The 22,966-nt window shown below is 42.1% G+C and overlaps 1 protein-coding gene across 5 annotated transcripts in view; it reads right to left on the bottom strand.

Moving 5' to 3' along the window:
- OSBPL3 (oxysterol binding protein like 3) overlaps positions 1–22,966 on the bottom strand; it is a 73,911-nt gene that overhangs the window by 33,140 nt on the left and 17,805 nt on the right. For 2 of the 5 annotated variants that reach the window (XM_056857199.1, XM_056857204.1), the window contains 7 exons: positions 22,391–22,561; positions 21,358–21,484; positions 19,028–19,131; positions 18,822–18,914; positions 15,306–15,462; positions 13,250–13,380; positions 5,424–5,531 (listed from right to left, as the gene is read on the bottom strand). In XM_056857199.1, the coding sequence (XP_056713177.1) occupies positions 5,424–5,531; positions 13,250–13,380; positions 15,306–15,462; positions 18,822–18,914; positions 19,028–19,131; positions 21,358–21,484; positions 22,391–22,561 (891 nt within the window). The remainder of the gene's footprint in view (positions 1–5,423; positions 5,532–13,249; positions 13,381–15,305; positions 15,463–18,821; positions 18,915–19,027; positions 19,132–21,357; positions 21,485–22,390; positions 22,562–22,966) is intronic. The other 3 variants (XM_056857201.1, XM_056857200.1, XM_056857203.1) reach the window with 3 other exon arrangements.

The following is a 22,966-nucleotide window of genomic DNA, read 5'->3' as shown; positions in this document are numbered from 1 at the left end:
GTCACACAAATATCCCTTTGGGCAGCTTTGCCAACTCTTCCTTTTTCTTCAGTGCATTTTCCAGGAAATGCTTCCTTGGATGGTGCCAATGAAAGGCAGGATAATGCTGCTGCAGTCGTCTTGTTTGTGGGCTTCCTAGAGGCACCTGGTTGGCCACTGCGTAAACAGACTGCTGGACTTGATGGACCATGGTCTGACCCAGCAGAGCTTTTCTTATGTTCCAACTATATGGTAGAAGACCACATCCCACACATAGAGGGCGGCTAGCCCTGTATGTGTAAATCCTGGAAGCTTTTGGAGGGCAAAGTCTGGGGGGAGGAGCATAGGGTTGCCAGGTCCCTCTTCATCATGGCTGGGAGATTTTGGGGGAGGAGCCTGAGGAGGGTGGGGTTTAGGGAGGGACATCAATGTCATAGAGTCCAATTGCCAAAGCAGCCATTTTCTCCAGGTGAACTGATCAGCTGGAGATCAGTTGTAATAGCGGGAGATCTCCAGCTACTACCTGGAGGTTGGCAACCCTAGGGGAGCATCAGGGCCGCTATAACATCACTTTCAGGTGATCATCCAGAAGAAGGACCACAGAGATTAATTACTGCAGGGTTCCCCAAACTATTTGAGCCTGCGCTGCGGGCTCCTTTGGAATTCTGACACAGCATGGTGGGCGCAGCCACAAAACGGCTGCCGCAGGAGGCATAGCCAGCTACAAAATGATCGCCACCCCGTAACTTCAGTCACACAGTGAAGATCGTTGTGCTGTGGTTGCAGCTTTTGCCAAACAACATTTTAAAAAAATATCCATAGCCAATGATATCTCCAGTAGCCAATCAGAAGCCTTGCTGGGCAAACGCCCCCCCCCCCCGCTTTCTAAAAACACTTGGCAGGCTCCAGAAAAGGTGTTAGCGAGCCCTATGGCACCCATGGACATCATGTTGGGGATCCCTAGATTAGCAGATAGTCCTGGTGTGTTGTGGATGCTGTGACACCCCTTCCTGCTGCTCAACCAATCAAGTACAGGTGGTTGAAGGTGGGAATTTGCCCCAGACAGGCAAATGGTAAACCTAACACATAGTCACACAAATACATGGGTAAGGCAAGGGGTTCGATTGCTACTGAACATCTAGGGGAAAAATGAGAAGTTTATCATTTAGAATATTTCTATGTGGACTCTTTAGAGTGAGGTGGCTTACAATTAAAATAGTATAACAATATGAAACAGTAAGCCATTTACCATAAACAGCAAAAAAAAAAAAAAACCCTCATAAAGCAGACTTAAGGCCAGAAGCAGGCCATTTTTAAAAGCTAGTAAAATAAAACTGCTAATTAAGAGCCTAGGTTAAAAAGGAAAAAGATGAGTTTTGGTCTAGTGCCTCAAAGAGAGGGTTGTTCCAAAGGTGAGGTGCTACCACGGAAAAGTATCAGTGTGGTATAGTGATTAAGAGTGGATAGAGGGCATCAGTTAGAGCTCTCTCAGCCCCGCCAACCTCACAGGGTGTCTGGTGTGGGGAGGGAAGGTGATTGTAAGCCGATTTGAGTCTCCCTTAAGTGGTAGAGAAAGTCGGCACATAAAAACTGCCTCTTCTTCTGTCTCTGGTTGCCATATGCCTCACCTCTGAAGGGGGGCACAAAGAGCTGGACTTGAGAGGTAGATCTTAACTGGTGGGCTGGATAGTATAGGAGGAGGTGGTCCTTCAGGTACACTGGCCACAAGCTGTTTAGGGCCTTGAAAGGTAAGAAGCAGCCCTTCAAATTGTGCCTGTAAGGAATAATGTAAGAAGGCTCCCCTTGTCAAGTACTTGATGCAGCCTCGTTTTGCACAGATTTGTGAGGGACAAAAAATCTGGAAAATCCTGTTAATGTATTCTTGATTAAAGGTTCTTAACCGCATCAGAGGGCAAATGCAGTGTTTTTCACTAACTCCGGTAAGATCACAAGTGGCTAATTTAAATTGACAACCCCCAGGTTATCTGCAAGCTTTTCTGTAATGGTTTTCCCATTACAGCACTTAGGAGCATATTTTCCTCTTGACAGCTTTGCTGTTTTATCTGTAAATTTGGTCACTTAACCATCAAGAGCCATTCAGTGTGTCAGAGCGTTGCAGTAAACATATTACTTAGAAATTAATTAAATGAACGGCACTCAGAACATTCATTCCTGTGCAGCTTGGCTCTGTCAGTTTGACTGCTAAACTGATATTTTCCTTAATCTTTGAATAATACTAGGATTATTAGATTTTGCACTGGCTCTGAAGCAATACCAGCAGCAAAATAATGACGTCTTCGTATAATACAATAGGAATTGTGGGGGGAGGGGGTCTGGCTACAAGAGGATATATAAAAGATGTTGAATTCCAGTGCTAGATAATTGGAATTTAGAGCCTTACAAAAATCAAAATAAACTGCAAATTGGATGAGAGGATCACAGAACGGTGTCACATTGCTTTGACAGAAGAGAAGCTCACCTTCGTAAATGGCACAGGCATGCCAAGGGGGCACATCAATGGCTCTATTCGACTATCACCAAAAGGAAACCAACAAAAGCATGCACACAGAGCACGTCTGAAGACGTCCTCCTTTCTTTGAACTTCAGTTGGTTGTGAAACCTGAATGCAGATGCTTTTACAACTGGAGTTTGTTTCTTTTCCACTAAAAAGAGATTTCTACACCAGAATTAAACTATGATTTATAATCCCTGTTATTGAGGTCTTCTCTAGACAATATAGGCATCATGGGGATATTTCTGTTTTCTCAAGAATATTTATTCATTTGTAAGACTTAAACATGCATTTTGCATGCTGATTTGGTGGTAGCTTGCCACCTCAGGAATCCATCTCAAGAATTCTGTGATGGTTTCCTGTGAATTTTGGCCAGAAGTATTCTAAAGTTAGCATTATACTCTCAGGAAAGGAAGTATTAAATATTGGCTGGCCATAGCACTGATTCCAAATAGGAACTATTTAGCCATCTGGTCTATGGTTCTCCTTTCAAACTACTGGATTCTATAGCTTCCTTTAGGGAATTTGCAGTAATTTATGGAACTTATGGAGCAGTGAGGAAAGTTTTTTTAAAAAATTCTTTACACCATGCAGTGCAGATTAACATTTGCAATAATCATCACTTATAGCAAGTACTCTTTCCAGACATAATTTTACTAGCCAAAAGTATGGTGATTTCTGTGCTAGGAAAATTCAACTTTGCTACAAGTGTTACATTAGATGAAAAGATCTGAATGCGATGCAACAACTATTTTTCCCATTGTGCTTGGAAGCCAATGAGTGAGACACAATGGTGCTATTTACACAGCCCAAATAATGCACTTTCAATCCACTTTCAATGCACTTTGAAGATTGATTTTTCTGTGTGAACTGGCAAAATCCACTTGCAAACAATTGTTAAGGTGCAGTGAAAGTGGATTGAAAGTGCATTATTTGGGCTGTGTAAATAGCACCAATGACATCGTTAGATAAAACCCTGGCAACAATTCATTTTGACTGGATTTAAATTTTCAACTGAAAATGTTATTAGAGTAAATGACGGGATTGATTCTGTGCTGCTATTAACAAATTTATAGGGAAACTACAACTTCCTCTGATAGTTTTCCTGTAATCTGTATGAAAGAAAATAATATGCTGTGTGGCTCAGAGACAGATGCTCACAACAGTACACAGTAAGGACAAAAGCAGCAATAGGATTCATTCCGGTGGAAAAACTTTGTTCAAGAACAGGTTGTAAGTACTCAAGGCCAAATAAGAAAGACTACATTCTGAAATTTATGACATTCAAGGATAATTCACTAATAATTTTCAACACAGAGTAATTATAACTCTCCAAGCAGTAAAATCAATATTTCCTACAAAATCACTCTGGAAAGCATGGGATATGAAAGGGACAAACAGATTCTAATATATAGTGTCAGGATTATTCAGGGGGAGACTGAAATACATCCCGAGAAAGACCGGGCAAAGATTTCTCAGATTCTCTGAATGTAATTGAGCACTGCTTTTTCAACGCTTTTTTAATCTGCACCTTATGAGAAACCATGCAAAACAATCCCTACTTTAAGAAGCTTTTTCTTTCTGAACTGCCAAGATAAAAATTTCCACTATCACCCCAAAGCCTCACCTTTCAGACCCAGGTAAGTTCACACCTCCCATGTTAGTTAGCTCTCTCCCTTCAATAGAGTAGCAGGCCCCAGAAGTCACATTGCAACAGGAAGGGTGGGGGCCTGGGTTGCAGTAGGAACATTCCTTAGATTAGACTAACTTTGGAACTCTCCTGCCTTCAGAGTTTGTGGAACCGAATGTTTACACAAAATGTTAATCAGGGGATTAAAATCAGCCTGATGATAACTATTTGACTTCTCAATCAATCAGCCTCCGTACCCAGAAGGAATTCTTGCACCATTTAGAGAGTAATATAGCACCTGCTTTCTTCATTTTAAAAAATCCACAGTATAGCTATAAATATATCTCCATTCATATTACTTCAGCAGAGCTGTCTCAGTTGCTAGCCATAGAAACACATTCCGGAAATTCTGTTATAGAAGGCCAAAACCTAGTAACTAACAGGGAAACTGCAGTAGTTCAAGCAACATTTTGGCTTTCACGTCGTTTTTAAAAAAATTATTTCACACTAGTGAGTGCTCTTTGTTAAACACTTTTGTGAAATACCTTTTTCAAGCTGACAGGCTGCATTGGCAGTGACTTTGCTTTGGAATCAATGGGTTAGATCCAGTGACTCCCTTTTGCTAAGCGAGAGGTCTTCCTTCAATGGAACACAGCAAGACTGCCACCTGTACAAGACTCTTCACTTAGTGGGAGTTATTCACATGTACTCTGTCGGTCCACTGAGCAAAGCCGGAAGCCTTCCTTTGGCTTCAGAAGACTTTCTCAAACTTAAGTAGCTCTTCCTCCAACAAAAACCCACTTAAGTTGAAGGAAGTCTCCTCAAGTGGGAGGAATTTCCTCCAGCCTAAAGAGAAGATACATGCCAGTGAATCCAATCCACTGTTTACAAAGAGTTTGTGTCTCATTACATTTGTGTTTTTCTGCAAAAGCTGTAACAGGGAATTAATTAGTGACCTAGTAAAACTGAGCGTACAGGGAGATCGGTAAGGCCAAACTCGATTGACAGGGTGGTTTTGCTAGCCATACAAACTACAGGAAAAGAGAAAGGCAGGAAGTCACCTGCTGGGACAATCCAAGGAAAACATACTTGACAATATCACTCTTTCCATGGGAAGTGTTCTCAGTTCAAGCCACAGTACAATATCAGAAGAGTCAATAGCAAGAGGGAAGGTGCCCCTGAAAGGAGAACTGAAACAGGACAAGATGCAACTAAGCAGGTATAGAAGCACAGCCGGGGGGGGGGGGGGAGGGAGGAGATGCAACATGCAGCTTTGCAGAAAGACAGGAAATCTATACCCACCTTTGCCAAATCTGGGTTGGATTTTGCATTAGCTGCTGAATCAAGAAGCATAGATTCGGCATGTATTCTGCGTAACCGGTCTTTAAGATCTGTGTTTTGTGCTATGGCCTGGAATATTTAAGACAAAAGAAAGTACATTTGGGCTATACAGTGCCTTAGCTAATCCCTTATGGTTGCCGCAAAAATGAGGAGCAGAGCTCTGTCAAAAACAACTTGACACTTGTGCTTTTATTGGTCTTCCTGCTTGTTAAATAATTTATAACTGCACTTTCTTTTTGGATTCAAGTAAGGGGTGGATTTAGATGACGAGGATCAGCTTAAAAGTTTACTGTGCAGCAGCTGGTAGAGAGCACTTCTATTAGCAGAAGGCCAGTTAACATTGGGCTTCACCACTTAAGAGGCTATAGGCGATTCCCTTCCCATTTGGTTATGGGCTCCACTAACACTCTCAACCCACTTAAGAAGTGCTTGGGATGCAAAAACCTAGATGTAGTAATTGAGTTCAGATAAGGCCTTCTCAGTAGTACACTGATATGATTACATGGGTTGTAGCATTTTCTGTACTTTTCTGCAACTGATAATATCAAATCAGCCATTGCTACATCCACTTCCTGATACTTCATACAGATCTTTGGCTACATCAGGCAGAAGGACCTTTCTTTTTAGTGCTAGTATGACTAATCATTTTTGAAATCTACATTTCTTAATATTCTAGAAAGTGCTTCGTTAGGAATTGACAACAAATAGGTGCGAATGGGTCTCTTTTCAGCCAATACAGCTAAATGCTCCTCTGGCACTGTGGTACGGAGGATCCCGGTGACAATTTTCTGAGTAGGAATGTCACCATGACCTTACTCCCCTCACTTTCAAGTTAGGTCAGCCAAGAGAGATTGGAAAGCTAACTGGTATCTCACATAAACTAGCCCATCTTCTGTAAGAGAGATCTAACAAGGAAATGACGCAGAGCCCATCCATTATAACAGTAGGAAAGGCACATCTGATTCAGTAAAGAAACTGACATTAGACCATATGAATAATCAGGGCAAGATCAAACAAGCCTCTTCAGCACATTGAAGTAGAGCTTGGTTTTCTCAAATGGAATATCATTTTTAGTGCAAGTATGACTAATGCTTGGGAATTTAAATTTGCTAATTACTTTCTCAGCAGCTAAAACAACTAATAACATGATCTCTACTGAGGGTCACTGCTTTGAGACAGCTTTTTGTTCATGGCCATCGGAATAGCTAGGTTTGCATATCTTACAGCAATAGAAAGTTGTAAGAAGAGGTTTCTGTATTTGTATTTAAACATGCCACAATGTGGTTATGTACAGAAACAAAAGCAGAAGCAGGCTTTCTCAACAGGGGACTCAGATGTGAAACGTTTGGAAGTGCATTCACCATTCCATGAGTTATAACACCATAGCTTTACAGATTCACAGAATAATTTCTGTAAACATTTTACAGGTCTTCAGAACTAGGATGAAAATATCTCCGTTTGAAATCACAGGCAATTTAAAAATATTTTACGGCTGGTAACTCTATATTCCCAGCAGCTAAATACATCTGCCAATGCCTTCTTGCCAAAATTAGATGTGGCAGAAACCAGCGTGCCCAGATCTTTGGAGTAATTTCTGATGTAACTCCTTGCAACCCCGCACACTGACAGGGAACTAAATGACAGGGTACAAAGAACTTTTGGGATTTAGCTGGACCTTTAAAATCCACTGGGGTCTACAGCTGGCTGCCCTACATGGCACCTTATTTGGATTGATCTCTGTCTGGCTGCAGAATAAAATTAGCATAGAATCGTCCTCATCCCTCAACGATGAAAAGCTGGGAAATAGAGTGACAGAAGGCTCATGAGAAGAGTCATCTTTTTTGCCACCACACGGCTAGCCACTTGCCCAGTCCCTGAGAAGAAGGGAACAGATAAAGGTTCTCTTCCAAGATGTAATGCTAGCCTAGTTGCAGCATCCCACTTCCTATTTTCTTCCTGTGATTAGTTATCCCCCCCCCCCAATTTACCTCTGGCACTCAGCATTCTTTTTGCTATTTCTTGATTTTCTGAAGATATTTCACCAATCCAGCAAATCATTAGGAAGAAAACTTGACAGGTTCAGCTCTACAAGAGGCTGTTAGTTGTAAGTGGTAAGTTCACAAGCTCCCAGGCTAGCAGGTTAGTTGGCAATACCAGGGTCTGATTTGTACATGTAGCCACGAGTTCTAATAAACCACAGAATACTGCAGCTGTGAGATCCCTTCCACTCCAATGTCTTGATTTCTTGTGTCTGTTTCGGCCTCTTGGATGTTCTCTGCTCTTAAGATTGCACCAGCAGAACCTCTTTGCTGATGGCCCAGCTTCTTTTCGTTATAACACGGAACAACAGACTCCATCTTTTGTCATTTTTAAATTAATAAAATACAATTTCACCCAATCAATAACGATTAAGGAGAAGCACAACAAAAATGATGTTTCTATGCTTAGGTTTGTAATAACCCAAAGAAGGTACAAGCATTAAATCAAACCAGGTCATGATGAAAGCAGAGGCAGCAGCCCAAGCTTTCTCTCAAAGTCTGTGCCTATGGCACTACATTCTTAAATCAATACCTCAAAACACATTTTTAAAAAATCTATATTGATGGCTTAGAACCAGGTTCTTCAACCACAAGTCTGGTGTCAGTCTGATTCCCTGACTAAAATGGATCCTTCGGGAGAAAGAACTGAATAAATCTAATATATTTTATTAGAAAAGATCTGATGAACACACAGAGGAGAGAAAATCTGCTGGAATACAGCCAGACGTCCACTTTCAGAATATCCTTCCAATCCTAGCAGAATTTGGCAGGGCCATTTGCTTACAATAATTTCTTTGCCAACACTTCCTCATTTCCTGGAGATGCTTGGCTACGAACAATTTTTCTTCCCAGAAGATATTAGCCTAGATATCAGCCTCATTCTAGGCAGTGGACATCAGATATGGTATTTATTTGAGGGAACAAGCGATGTGGAATATTTTGCCTCAACAGATTCTCAGTGATCCTAAGCAAAGCTGTAGGAATTTGAAATATATGCAGGACTGCCACATAGAACCAGCTGTCCAACATGAAGCCGTCATCCAAGATCCTCAGCATTCAATAGGAACAAACTGCCTTATCCAAAACTCAGCACCTTGATACAGATTTAATTATTTACTGTGATGCAGAATTTGGATTCTCTGGTTGAAGAATCTTGGTATTTGTTTGAGAAAGAACCCCCAACAGCTTTTATCATAAGGTCCTCTCTAGTTTCATTTTGCTAGTGAAAGAACCCATAAAATTTTTCATTAAAAAGAGGTTACTACAAGCAAATCTTACTATAAACTGGTCAAAAAAAAATGCAAGAGCAGTATTCAACATTAAATATATAGATGTCCCCCACTTCGCTGTAGCTATGCACGTTACTGTTGTATGACTGTCTGCATGAACTGCAGAGGAGGGCATGGACTCTTACAAAGCGTTTTACTTTCCTCCCATCAGATCTCAATTTTCTTACACAGATTGTCAGGTAAATAAATGAGGGAGAGCAGACAGTGGCTTAAGTATTGCATTCTAGGTCCTGATGAATGGAACATCCTAAAGAGATCATTCTATTTTTCCTGGTCTCTATGTGAATGGCCATGAATTCTCAATAGGTGACTGTATTTTATGCAGCAAACCCAATTTCTGTATGTGCACCACTGTTCACAGGATCATTACATGCATTTTTAAGCATTGACTTACACACAGCAAAAAACTCCATGCCAATCAGGGTTCCCATACAGTTGATGCAGATACATATAGGTCACCCATGCTTTACATGATTACTGCAGGAAACACCAGTGTATGCGCAGCAATTGAGTCTGCTGTATAAAGCAGGGAAGCAGGAAGTTGCTCTGTGTTTGGACTGGGATTGCCTTTTCTGAGAGCCACCAGATGGAACTCATTTCTTTTGATCATATGAACAAAAACACTGGGGCCTTCTCATCAGGCACCCTGTCATTTGGAAAGACATCTTAATAATAATTTTTTTGAAAGTAGTAAACAAAAGGAAAATAAACTCCTAAATAGGATTCACTTGGAAACAAGTGTACCCAGGACTGCAACCCTAATCTGTTTGTCTATGTTCTTATTTTCAAAGGAAAGAACTTTGTGCAGCTAAAAAAAAAAGAATGGGAAAGAAAAATGAAAGCTCACCTTCTCCTCCAATATATTAAGATAAAGGAGAAAAGAACGCTAATAAAATTTGCTTGATCACTCCCACTTGTGGCTTCTTATATAGGGCACAAAACCAGCTGAACAGGTAGAATGTTAGTAAAGACTGCACATGTGCACAATGCATACAGAAATAATTAAACCACACTCTTTGTTAGGCATGTGCAACAAATCCATAAGCATGTGGTATTATGAGTCTTCAAGTTAAAATGCTCCATAGGAGTGCAAAAGGTGCTGACAGAATTTGCTTCCATGAAGGGTGTTTGAGATCAATCAAGTTGGGAGAAGAAGAGGGATCTCGTCAGATCTCAGAAGCTAAGGAGGGTTGGCCCTGGTTATTTGGATGGGCAACCTCTAAGGAATACCAGGGTTGTGATGTGGAGACAGGCAATAGAAAACCACTTCTGAATGTCTTGTCTTACAGTGGTCACTGTAAGTCAGATGTGACTTGATGGCACAATATATATGTGTGTGTGTGTGTGTGTGTGTGTGTGCGCGCGCATGCACACTTGGGGGTAAATTATGCTGGGAATATTGCTTTGCATGGCTGCCAGAATTTGTTTTTCTTGTGTGGTTGACTATGTTATTGCTGGCTGATCTGGGATTGTAATAAAATTAATTTTTTCTTCTGAACTCAGAGGGATTGGGTGTGGGGAGGGGAGAAAGAGGAAAATAACATAGTTTTACAGTCAATGTTGGGGATAAGATCCCACCTCCCCCTCTTGGCTAAATCATACTTCCATCCAGTCCAGCATTCTGTATCCACTGTGGTCAGGTAGATGCCTCTAAGAAGCTTACGAGCAAGACAGGAAGGAGAGCACCCAGCACTGTTGTTTGCTCCCAGATGTATACGGCGTCTAAACATGGAAATTCAGTTTGGCTCTCCAGGTAATTGGGTTGCTTTCCATAAGAACAGCTGGGATACAAATGTGGTGGGCTTGGCAGGGGCTTCCACCACCCTGGCTTTTCAAAAGTCAGCCCTCTTTGCATCAAGCTAATTGAAGAGCCAGTGTGGTGTAGAGGTTAAGAGTGGCAGATTCTAATCTGGAGAACTGGGTTTGATTCCCCACTCCTCCACATGAAGCCTGCTGGGTAACTTTGGGCCAGTCACAGTTCTCTCAGAACTCTCTCTGGCCATGCGGAGGCAGGCAATGGCAAACCACCTCCGATCGTCTCTTGCCTTGAAAACCCTATGGGGTCACCATAAGTTGGCTGTGATTTGACGGCACTTTCCACCACCAGTTGAAGAGCAAATGCTACTAGTCTGCTGAGACACAGCAGAACTGAAAGGAGAAAAGGAAGTATTTCCAAAGGTTTCATAAGATATGCCAAAATAGCTCAGCCTTCCATCTAAGTCCATACAACACAATATTTTAAAGCTGCTAAAAGCAATCATAGCAGCGTTTTTGAGGAAGAAAAAGTACAGTGATCTAGAGCTGAAGGAGCAGAACTGATGTCAAAAGGATAGGATCCAGCAACAGACCTGCTGTGCAATAGTGTACTACCCTTTAAAACTATTTTATAGTTTGTAGAATTTATGTTGAGTATATCAAGTATATCAATCACATCATACATAAGAATTTTACAGCTAGATTCGAGCCCAGTAACACCTTAAAGACCAACACGGTTTTCACGGTATGAACTTTCGAGAGTTAATGCTCTCTGTCATCTGACAAAGAGAGAATGGATTCTTGAAAGCTTATACCACAAAAATCTTGTTGGTCTCTAAGACGGTAGTGGATTGAAATCTAGAAGTTCTACTGTAGACCACCATGACTATCCTCAAAAGGAAATTTTTTAGCCATTGTTACTGCCATATCAATTTTAACATGGCACAGTGTTATTTCTTACTCACATCTGCAAAAAGCAGTGGTCTCAATAAACTTAACTAGTACTGGGAATGGGGGAGGGGCAGAGTCAGAATGAAATGCTTGCAAGGTGTTCTGCAATGGAGTACATACTGTGTATACTGGTCTGTCAAGTAAATAAACCCCTGATTTACTTCTGTTTCCAATCAAAAGCGTACACTGCATATCCTAACTACGAGAGCAGCAGAACCTTCTCCTTGCCAAGCAGCCCCAGGACTATGATAACTGACAGCCCTAGTAGGAGGTATTTCAGCATCAGTTTCATTCATATTGCCTTGTCCTTTCCCCAGTACACGAGCTGCATTTTATACAGACATTTTAGGGTCATTGTCAGTATATCAGAAAACACAGTGTAGGTTAATACTAAAGCATCACCAGTAGGGTTGCCAGCTCGAGGTGGGGAAATACCTGGAGATTTTGGGGGTGGAGACTGAGGAGGGTGGGATTTGGAGAGGGGAGGGACTTCAATGCCATTGAGTCCAATTGCCAAAGCGGCCATTTTCTCCAGGGGAACTGATCTCTGACACCTGGAGATCAGTTGTAATAGAAGGAGATCTCCAGCTACCACCTGGAGGCTGGCAACCCTAGTCACCATGTATCTAAGAAAGCAAAGTTCAACAATCTGGTTAAATTCCAGCTTGTTTAACAAGCATCATTAATGATCACAGCTTTAGGTGTTTTTAATATCACAACAGGAAAGTTAAAATGAAACTCCTTCGGCCCTCAAACACACAGCTTTGTGGTTAAGGTATGTGGTAGATTGCCCAATTGCTGTTATTTAAGAAAAGTTTTCATGATAAATGAAAATCTGAAGCTGCCGTTTGAAAAGCAGGCTCTGAAATTTCAGCATCTCACTCAAGATTCAGTTATTTGCTTGATATTTACTAATTGCTGACTAATCTTTCATGCCTCAATTTGCTGTGTTGCTAAAAGGCTGGTGCTATTGATTTTCGGCTGTGAAGCCGAAAGGCTGGTGCTATTGATTTTCAGCTGTGAAGCTATTTTAATTGTCTATTGTTTTAGTCTATTCGTATTGTTATTGATTTATGTTTGAAAGCAGCTTTGTGGGCTATATGTGCATTGAGGAGAGAAACAGATTTAACAAATAAGGAACTTTCCTAAACAACAGCAACAACCAACTTTAAGCAGGTGACCAACAAAAAGTTTTGTTAGAGTCTGTTAGGCAACAACATTATGTTCATGACTGAAATATTCATTACTAATACAGCCATTTCAGTCTGTTCTTCAACATACACAGGGGGCTACAGATAGGAGCGCTGAGGTATTTCTCAATGCCTCCCATTAAGTTTCACAGGACAAAATAAATGGGATCCAATCCGGGATGATGTGAAGACTGGGGGCGGGGAATCACAGAGCTGGCCCCAGGCATGGGTAGATCCTCCTTTCAAAGGCTTGAATGGTGGCCCTTCAGTTATATGGGAACAAGTAAAGGGACTCACCTTAAGGGAGTATTTGAACGGGGATGACTAGCTAGAGGTACAATATATGTCTTAGACAAGCACGTAGCATACTGCACCCTCTCACAGTTGTCCATTATAATGATTGGCCTTTGGCTATTGAAACAAATGCACATGGCAAGACTTGAGAGCATAACAGCCCCGATATTACACCTGTGCTAACATTCTTAAGCTCTCACTTTCATGGGCTTTAAACCAAAATTAAAGTTAATGAGCAACTTATAGGACTATCAAGATGGGTAACTTACAGATGATAAAGCATTCTTCAGTCCAACTATCTGAGCAGATGGCGACGGAGCTGAATCATGTTCAAACAGCTGCTTCAGTTTCTCTCTCTCCGTTGATATCGTACTAAAAGCCGACTTTAAGGTAAAGTACACTATAAAAACATAGCAAAAGTGGTCTAGGTTACAAAAAGGCCACCATCTACAGACCAAGGTATAGCAGTACAGTGCACTCTCACAGAACCCTCTGCATCTCACATAGCTGAGAGTTTTAATTAAATGGGTAAACAATGTACGTAATTGAACTATTAATCTCTCCCAAATAGATATAGTCCTAAATTCAGTCAGCCTGTGAAACTCACTATAGCGCCAACAAGCAGCATATACTAACTGTTCCCTAAAGCATGCAATGTCACTGTAGACAGGGAAGATCCCAAACAGGTAGGTGAAACAGTGTTTATTTAACTACATTTGTGCCTTGGATTCAGAATGGTGTTCAAGAAGTTATCCAATTTTATCCTTTGTGGGGTGAGATAGACAGTGCTACTGAGTTGCTCAATGTCACACACTGAGAACCGCAGCAAACTGAGGATCTTCCCAGCCCAACGCCACAAGGGCACTCAATGACTTGCAACAGTGACCATCCAATTTGAGATGAGTTTTGAAATCATTTCAGTGCACTGAAGAACTTTCAATGCATTACTTCCCTCAACAACTAAGTACAATTAAATAGCAAGTAATGACAGCAAAGTTGACCATTAAGCTAATTAATATTCATTTCACAGAGCCTTGAAGAAAAATAACCAGATATGTTATCCACTATGGAACATCAGGTAATAAAGCAACTGCAGCTAATGGTGGATTTGAATGACTTAAGTACCCCTACACTTAATGAAATCTCATCATATGGTACTTCCTTCTACAGAGGGCTGCTACTTTGAGTCACCATAGAATGAAAGCTTCAAACTGCCAGCTGCAATCACCATGTGCATATGATCATCTCAGTCCCTTTTAAGATGGACTATAAACACCCAGAATCTCTATGGCATGATTTACGTAACCAACTCTGAACAGAAGACTTGGGTTGAACAAACACTTTCACCTCCGTATATAAAATGAAATGGTCATTGTGTTTGTGAGATTCAGTTTGAACCAATACTCGTCACTACCTTGAACTGTTACATGAATTAAGCCTAAGAAATCAGCAAGCAAGGTTAATCATACAGAGCAATGTGCTGATTCAAAGGAATTTTCTTTTATTTGAGCTGAAAATGAAATCACTGAATATTTCCTGTGTTTAGTGGAATGTGTCAGAAATATTTCCTGTCTATAGACGACCTGAAGAAGCATCGGTGTTTCCTTTCCACTGCAACTAGAACCCCACTAAAAATGAATATATGCATGTAAAATGTTTATTATTCACAGCAGCAAAGTTTAACTACTGGTTTTTATTTAGTTTTTCCAAAGGCTGGCAAGTGCCAGCTTGTCCTGCCCTGCTAACTCCGTAAAATGAATTTTCTCTTCTGCATTCCCTAAAAATAGGTTACTGCCATAGCAACCCCCTTACATCACAAATGCCAACTTTGAAATCCAGCAAGCTACTTGGAACATGTGTATGCATAAGCCAGATGCAATGTACAGCTGCATTTTAGATACCGATTTTAACAAACATTTTCCAGGTTAGCAGATCCCAAAGATTTTGGTCCATTCAGAATGTTAACCATGCAGACTGGATTGGTTTGTCACAAAAATAAATATGCATGAATAATAAAATTCAAAGAGCGACCAGGATATATAATGAATGTGATTTATAATTCACTGTATTGTTCTTTTCTAGATGACTAGTTTAACATGACTGCCAACATTCTGATAAGGCCACAAAAGTAAGCAAGGGTTATTTAGAGTCTAGTTAAAGCTTTTTAAAGATGTCCGCGCTCAAGTCAGTTGTGTTCTTTGAGTATCTTTACATCTTGGGGGACAGCAGGAGAGACAGAGGGATTAATCCCCCCCCCACACACAAAACCCCGCAATTAACTGTCATGGTCTTTACTTGTATCACAATGAACAAAACCCCATTTACCTTTATGTGCTATGTGACATAGCTCCTCTTGCATTTTAGAAAATTCTGATGATGTTTCAGAACCATTAGAGTAACCTTTCTCTTCCACAAAATCTATTGTAGATAAATTAGGATTGGAAGCATGCAGCCTCACTGGAGCAGAAAGAACAGCTGGTACCTACAAGGAATATACATCGGCTTCCAATATTAGTGCAAAAGGTTTCAGAGTGCCAGCAAATTGTATTAGCCATTGATCTGAAGTGGACTGTTACCCTTGCAGATCAAATGATAAGATTCATACATTTGGTATTTGTTGAATAATACCTGAAAGATTAGTTATGGTTTTAGAAGCCTTGCTGTAGATTGCTATTTTACAGTTCAAATGCATAAGAGTTCTGAAATGGTGCTGCTCATCTCCCATTTAAATGACTGCAACCTTTTTGCTGGCTTCCCAGCTTGGATTTTTTTCTCCCCACCAGGTTATTTGGTATGCCCATGCCGAGCTACTGCTCTGGAATCACCTCCTCTCTCCTTAAGTCTCTGTGCCAATACTCTTCTCTGGATCAGTTTGAAACATTTTGCCTCTACATTGAAAATACTCCAGCTTTCTCAGTACTCAGATCTATTGCCTTCATTCACTCTCTATATACCAGCTGTCTCTAACATAGCACCCAATGGCACGACAGAGGAGTATCCCTTATCCAGAAATCCGATATCCAAAATACTCCAAAATCCAAAACTTATTGAGCACCCACAAAGGGAATAAAATGGCACGTGTGGAGGACGGTCATGCCAATGGCAGGTTTCCCACAATGCCCCACGTGCACAATTATTTAAAATATTGAATAAAATTACTTTCAGGCTATGTGTATAAGGTGTGTATAAAACATAAATAGAATTGGGTTCCATCCACAAGATATCTCATTGTGTATATGCAAATATTCCAAAATACGGAAAGATCCAAAATACGGAACATTTCTGGTCCCAAGCATTATGGATAAGGGATACTCAACCTGTACTACGTCCACTGATGTGTTTCCCAGTGCTCACTTACTTGACTCTTAGAGATAAAATCCAAAGGTTCTTGAATGGAACAGGAAAAAAACAGGGAGCTTTGGATCACTTCCTATCAGCTGACTGACTAGCCGAGCTCTGAGCTGATGCCTGGCAGGTGCATTATAGCTGTGCCCCCTTGACTTGGTCATAGACACAAATCCCACATAGCAACCATTTTGTGGCCAGCTTTGCTCCCATAGCAGCCATTTCTTGATGATGCATATTACCCTTTCCCAAAATTCTAAAAGTGCCCTTAGGCTCAACAAGGTTTTGGATCACTGCCAATGATCCACTTTTGCTTCCTTCACCCCATTCACTTGTCTGAACCTCTTTCCCTACTCTTCCTTGTGACTAAAACTTCCTCCTATTAATCAAGCCACTTCCTTCTCCAAATGCTGCCTCAAGACCCATTTTCATGAAAAGCTTCTTTGCAGCTATCCCATCTTGACTGCACACACAGCTGCATGGCCACTTAACTCTGCCCTTACCAGTCCTCACTTGATAATTCTTGACATGGGTCTTCCGGTAGGATCCACATCACTGTGGTGTCTTATACTAAATACTGGCATCAAAATCAACATTAACAAGCAGAGCTGCTGGATGTACATTGGAACTGTTTGTGCAAAAATGCAGGATGGTTTGAGATCATGAGATCATTTTGCAACAGTGCATCTTAAAGATCAAGGCATGACTAAATTCTCTTCCAGGTGAAATTTCTGTGTCACCCTTTTCTCCTTGATCTCTGCTATTCTTCTCTTGCTCAAACGTGCTGTACCTTTTTCCTACTGCAATTACTTACTCCTGCCTTGCCTTGGAAATTCCTTTTTGAATGTGCGGGAGGAGGTTATCAGTCACTCACCTGCAAAGTTGTGCTCCAGCTCCTCACCAAACGTTTTGCTGGATCCAAGGGATTGGAAGTGTGGGAAAACAAAAGGCAAGGGATGGTATGGCTAGGCTGGAGCACAGCCATGGCAAAAGCACAGTGGACAGTATATTAGGACCAGCATTTGACCAGTCGCCCAACACACCCAAAACAACTAGGTCAGCTGACCAGTCAAATGCTATCAAACACTTAAAACATTTATGATGATAAAGAACAATGGAAATAATTACGCTAACTGCAGAAATTACTAGAATACAGTTCATTTCAGAAACTTTACGGAACACCATGCCAGAGCACTTGGAGGCCCGCCTCCTCCCTCTAGATAATTCAACTGATGCAGTGGTAGTCCCAACTGTTAGGTACTTGTGATCTATGCCATTTCCCCCCTAAATGCAAAACGCTCCTGAGTATGCGTAGACTACCTTGTCTGGCAACTGAAACCTGGTGTTTTCCCTTTCAGTCTATAGTGAGAATCACCTCACAAATGCTGCACAGCCCAAGAAGTCACCTGCCATCCATCTTAATCCAGGCCATCAGATGACTGAAGGAAAGAGGTCTGAGCTCTGTTCTGGTTTGCTGGTTTGTTTGTCCTCATCTAGTTGCCATGACCAGTTCACTCATTATGGAGTTCACAGGTTGGGTCTGGGGGTCTCAAGCAGCCTAGATGCTCAAAAAAACCCTAGCACCAGGGACCGTCTGATAGCTACTTGTATGAGCTTGCTTTATGCTTCCTTCATGAGCCCTAGGTATGTTTGTTCAGCAGGAATTACAGATACAGCACATAACCAGTAAGAAAATCCGGGCCATGCAGCTCAGTTGAAGGCAAGAATAGCAGCTCTTTAGAGCAAGGTGTAGGGCAGAGTGTGCTTGCTCCTAAAAGGAGGGATACATACACAAACAGGCACAGTCCTGACTCCTTCAGGAATAGGGAGCAAGACACCATGACTCCTCCTTTTGCTATCAGATGGTGGATATATTGCACAGATATGAAAAGATTCTTGACAATACAGAACATTTGACCATAAAACAACGATAGGCTGTTTATCCATAACATCTCACCAGTCAATTGACTAGCGTCCACCCTACACAACATATGATATTTTGCCTTAAAACAGAACACTGTCCATCTAATCCAATACTCTCTAGAAGCAGCTATCTATGGCTTCAGAAAGAAGACTTTTCCCTACCTTCCTATCCAAGGTTCTTTTAAATGGAGATGCTTAGGAGCGAGACATTATGTACTCTCCCACACGGCTATCTCCCATCTTTGCACACAGAGGCAAGCCGTATAAACCCAGCAAAGAAGACAAATGTGTGCTCTCCAAATGGACGGAACCCACTCAGAGATAGATAAATCTTATTTATTATGCTGTTAAAATTTCAAAGGATGAGAGGCTCATTGACTTAGTCGATATAATACTCTCTGCTCATCCTACATGCTGCTTAATACCAGCGGAATAAAATAACCATTTGTCAATAGACAGCAATTACTGAGGCCATCAATTATACCTCCCTTATACTGGAGAAAATAAGCTTTCACTAGTGTATCCATATTGTATGTCAGGCTAAGGGAGGGAAGAAGAGAAGATGCCAGTTACCTGTAACATTCCTTTAGCATCTTTACTAATAGCTCTGGAACGCCACCTTCTGTGTGTCCTTTTTTCTTTTTTAGGACTTTCAAAAGGGATGCCCTTTAGAAAAGCACAAGGGAAAGAGCAGAGGTCCATTTGTCACAAATCTAGGAAAAAAATGCTAACATCAGCCAGCAGCATGTTCCGCAGAAGTAGCTATTTTCACAACTCACCTGCATGGCATTTATGGCTGGTGCTGAATACGTCCTATGAAGAACTTCCATACTCTGTAAAAGCTGGCTCATCTCCAAGAGATAGTTATGACAGTGGGAAAGGTCTGTTTGGAATAAAGGGGGGAAATTTTTTTTTTGCCTAGCACCTAAAAAATAGAAGAAACCGACACAGCTAAAATCTTCAACACGACTTTATCCTATAACTGATTTCTGGGTAACTGAGATACAGGGTGCAAAGGGTATGTCTTTCTGTTACATGACTGTACTTATCCTTACAAGAGGAGATTTTAAAAATAATTATTAAAAGTAATGTCTATCCATCATGTTCTAGCATTGTTAGTATGTGTTAGGATTTTAGCGGACTCAAAACAGCAGAGCTAAAAGGCATCACTTGTGAAAGCTCAGAAAAACGGTTCCATTAACTTATCTCATGTAGGGAGGAAACACTGAGGTTAATGACACCTTTGAAAACAATTGACTTTTATTTGTTGCTGCACTAATAATTTTACACTGTATATAGATGCATAATCTGTTCGCTTTAGCATAATGAGGTCAACCAGTAATGTTGCTCCCGCTGTAATTATTAGTTTTTTTGAACAAAAGGGCTTTGATAAGATTGCCGAAAAAGTATTGCCCAGTTAGAAAAACACAACTGAAAAAAATTAACAATGCATTGAATAAAACTGAGCTAACAGTAAACAAGTCTGGGGAAGAAAGTTCTTGGGCTGTGGAGAGTCCTTTACTCAACATTTCTCCCATGACTAAGTTCTTTCTCCCTGCAAATGCGGGGGAAGCTCCTATGCAGGGAGTGTGGGAGAAGTGTTTAAAAGGTTGTCCACACATGTGGCCTACTCATTCTTCCAGCTTGCTCAGAATACGTTTCTGAAACCTTAGGGGGAGGAAGGATGGTGCAGGTTGACCAACACAAGGGATGGCAAGAGGTTGAGAGTACTCAATCCCCTGCTCCTTGGCTTAAGGAAAGTAGCAGCAGTCATCCTGGAGAAACGGAGTATTTACCGTATATACTCGGGTATAAGCCGACCCGCGTATAAGCCGACCCCCCAAATTTGAGGCCAGAAAAGGGAATTTCTTATTGACCCGCGTATAAGCCGAGGGTCAATAGAAATTCCCTTTACCGGCAATGCTGCGCTCTAAAATGGCGGCCGCCATTTTAAAGCGCAGGGCCCCTGCCCCAGGTCGCCCTCCCGCCGGCCTCCCAGGCCCTCCTGCCCCACCCCACCCCACCCCCAGTGCCATCCAAGGGGGGGAGGGGGAAGAGCCCCTGAACCCCCTACTTACCGGGAGACGCGGCGAATCGGCGGCGTGGCCTTCCTGGGCCGGCAGGAGGCCTTTCCAGGCTCCTGCTGGCCGGAGGAAGGCGCTTGGGCGCGTGGGTGGCGGCGGCGCAGCCGGCAGGGGCCTCCTGCCGGCCCAGGAAGGTCCCTGCCGGCAGAAGAAAGGCGCCCAGGCGCCTGGGCGGCAGTGGAGCAGCCAGCAGAGACCTCCTGCCGGCTCCTCCAGGACCCTGCCAGCAGGAGAAAGGCTCCCTACCGCCTGGGCAGCGGCAGAGCGGCCGGCAGGCGCCTCCTGCCGGCCCAGAAAGGTCCCTGCCGGCAGAAGAAAGGCTCCCGGGTGGTGGCGGAGCAGCCGGCAGGAACCTCCTGCCGGCCCCTCCAGGCCCCTGCCGGCAGGAGAAAGGCTCCCGGGCGAGGCTGCGAGCGGTAAGTTCCTCCCTCCCTCCTCCCCTCTCCTACCGTATTGACCCGTGTATAAGCCGAGTTCGGCTTTTTCAGCCCTTTTTTTGGGCTGAAAAACTCGGCTTATACACGAGTATATACGGTAACCCTACAACAAGAAACTTCAACAGCTGAGGAAAGAAGGGCCCCACAGCTACCATGACACTGATTTATACCCCTGCATTGTACCTTGGCAACTCAGTTTAGCTGAAGGACACGAAATATTAAGTGGCTGCAAAGGAAGAAAAGCATCCCCAATAAGCATTTGTCCAAGAGCAATTTTTTTTTTTTAAAAGAGGGCAACACTGGCTTTTAGTATCGTTATTTTATTTGCCAACATCCTGCTTAAAGTAATGGGACTTCACTTATCCATATTAAGCATGTATTCCTTTAAAAGTGAAGCAATTGATAGGTTCTTGGGGGATGGAGAACTGGTACCCAGCCGCAAAGCTAGATCATGCTATAAAAATATTTGTTTTCAAGGTTAATTTATGAGAAAGGCACTGTATAAAGACAACTAACTCTGGAGAATTGTGCAAGAAACTGTCTAAAAGTACAACAATCTGAGGTCTGTAATCGTTCTACCTAAGTTACCTTTTGAGCATCGTTCCATATCTTCAGAAGACTGAAGCCAAGGTGGAATCCTTGACTCATTGTTTGAACAGGAGAATGATAAACTACTTCCGGTCTGCATTGAATTCTGTTGCGTCAAGCTGCCTCTCTGTACCATGGAAACAAGATTTCTTTTATCAAAAGAAGAATTCCAATGGAAAAAACAAATACTCAGCATGGCTTTGTTATGACGAATGTATATTTCAAAGCCAAGTACAGAGGCTTAAGTACAGATCCAGGAGAATTGCTAAAGTAATTCCCCAAATTTATAAAAACTGCATGCAATAAAAAGCTGTATCTGTACCTGTGTTGATCTGACGATTGTCTGAACACCCAACCCACCTGTCTTTTACCACAAAAGGAAGCTACTGATTTCCCACTGCAATTATCAATGGTTAAGCCTTACCTATAAGGCCAATTTAAAACAAGTTGCTGGTTTCGACGGGATGCAGTGGGTACAGGGAAGAATCGCATGATCCAGGTGTAGTTGCTCCTGCTCCCCCACAGAGCTTCCTGGGTCAGTAGTGGGCCAGGGCCTCCCTTAAACAGGGACCAGAGACGAGCTGAGGAGGACAGTGACCCTACCAGCCAGCACTGAGGTGGCAGTCATGGGAGATAGTGGAGGAACAAGGTGGGACACCCCTTCCAGTCTTCATTCTGAGGACTTGGGGGCTCTCAAAGATGTCATGGCTGAGGATCAGGGTCCCAGGGTGGGGCAGGCAGAACACCACATCCCTAGACTCGATTCATATAACCGAACGTGGTTATGACTGAAAAATGTCATGACATTTTAAATTCTATATGGGAGCCAACAGAACACAATCCAGTTTCTACAGTGCTAACTAGGAATGTTGATATTCTTTACATTTGCTTGTACATAAAAAACCCACAACATTTTTGATAATGGTTTAAGCACAATTCATCTAATCGTCAACCTCCAGTCATCTATTACATTATTTGTTGTAGTCTTCACTATAATCAATCCCAGAAGAAGCACATTATCTATACCTCATACCTTTCTGCTTGATGTATACTCCAAAAGGCCAGATACAGACTCCATAACTGAGGATGCTGGGAAGAAATGATTGTTGATGTCATGTGGAAACATGGAAATTTCATTTTGACGATACATTCGGTGATGGCGCAACTTTGCTACCCACTCATCAAAGACTTCCTGAGATTTTGCCTAGGAGGGGGAAGTATAGGTTATACAAACAAAGAATATATTCTATAGGTTACAAACATTAAGGATAATAGGTCTGTATACCTTACACATCTGAAGAAGTGAGCTGTAACTCACGAAAGCTCCTACCCTGCCAGAAATTTTGTTAGTCTTTAAGGTGCTACTAGACTCTTGCTCTTTTCTACTGCTACAGAGACTAACACAGCTACCCATCGTTACTTATACTCCGTTAGAGCTTGGGGAATAGTAGCAATTCTGCCTCAAGTGATGTTGTATAGTTTGGATCTGCAATGCCACTTTGTGAGCCTATACAGCCCCCAGGAAGGTATCATTTTTCTGAAGCGGACGGAAGGGATTTGCTTTTCCCAGTGATGCTGTGGTAGCCTGCTGCTGCTTCTCAGGACAAGT

The sequence above is a fragment of the Euleptes europaea genome, chromosome 11, assembly GCF_029931775.1.
Source record: "Euleptes europaea isolate rEulEur1 chromosome 11, rEulEur1.hap1, whole genome shotgun sequence".
NCBI lineage: Eukaryota > Metazoa > Chordata > Lepidosauria > Squamata > Sphaerodactylidae > Euleptes > Euleptes europaea.
The sequence above is the reverse complement of the archived record's forward strand: the minus strand, read 5'-3'. Positions and strand labels throughout refer to the sequence as shown.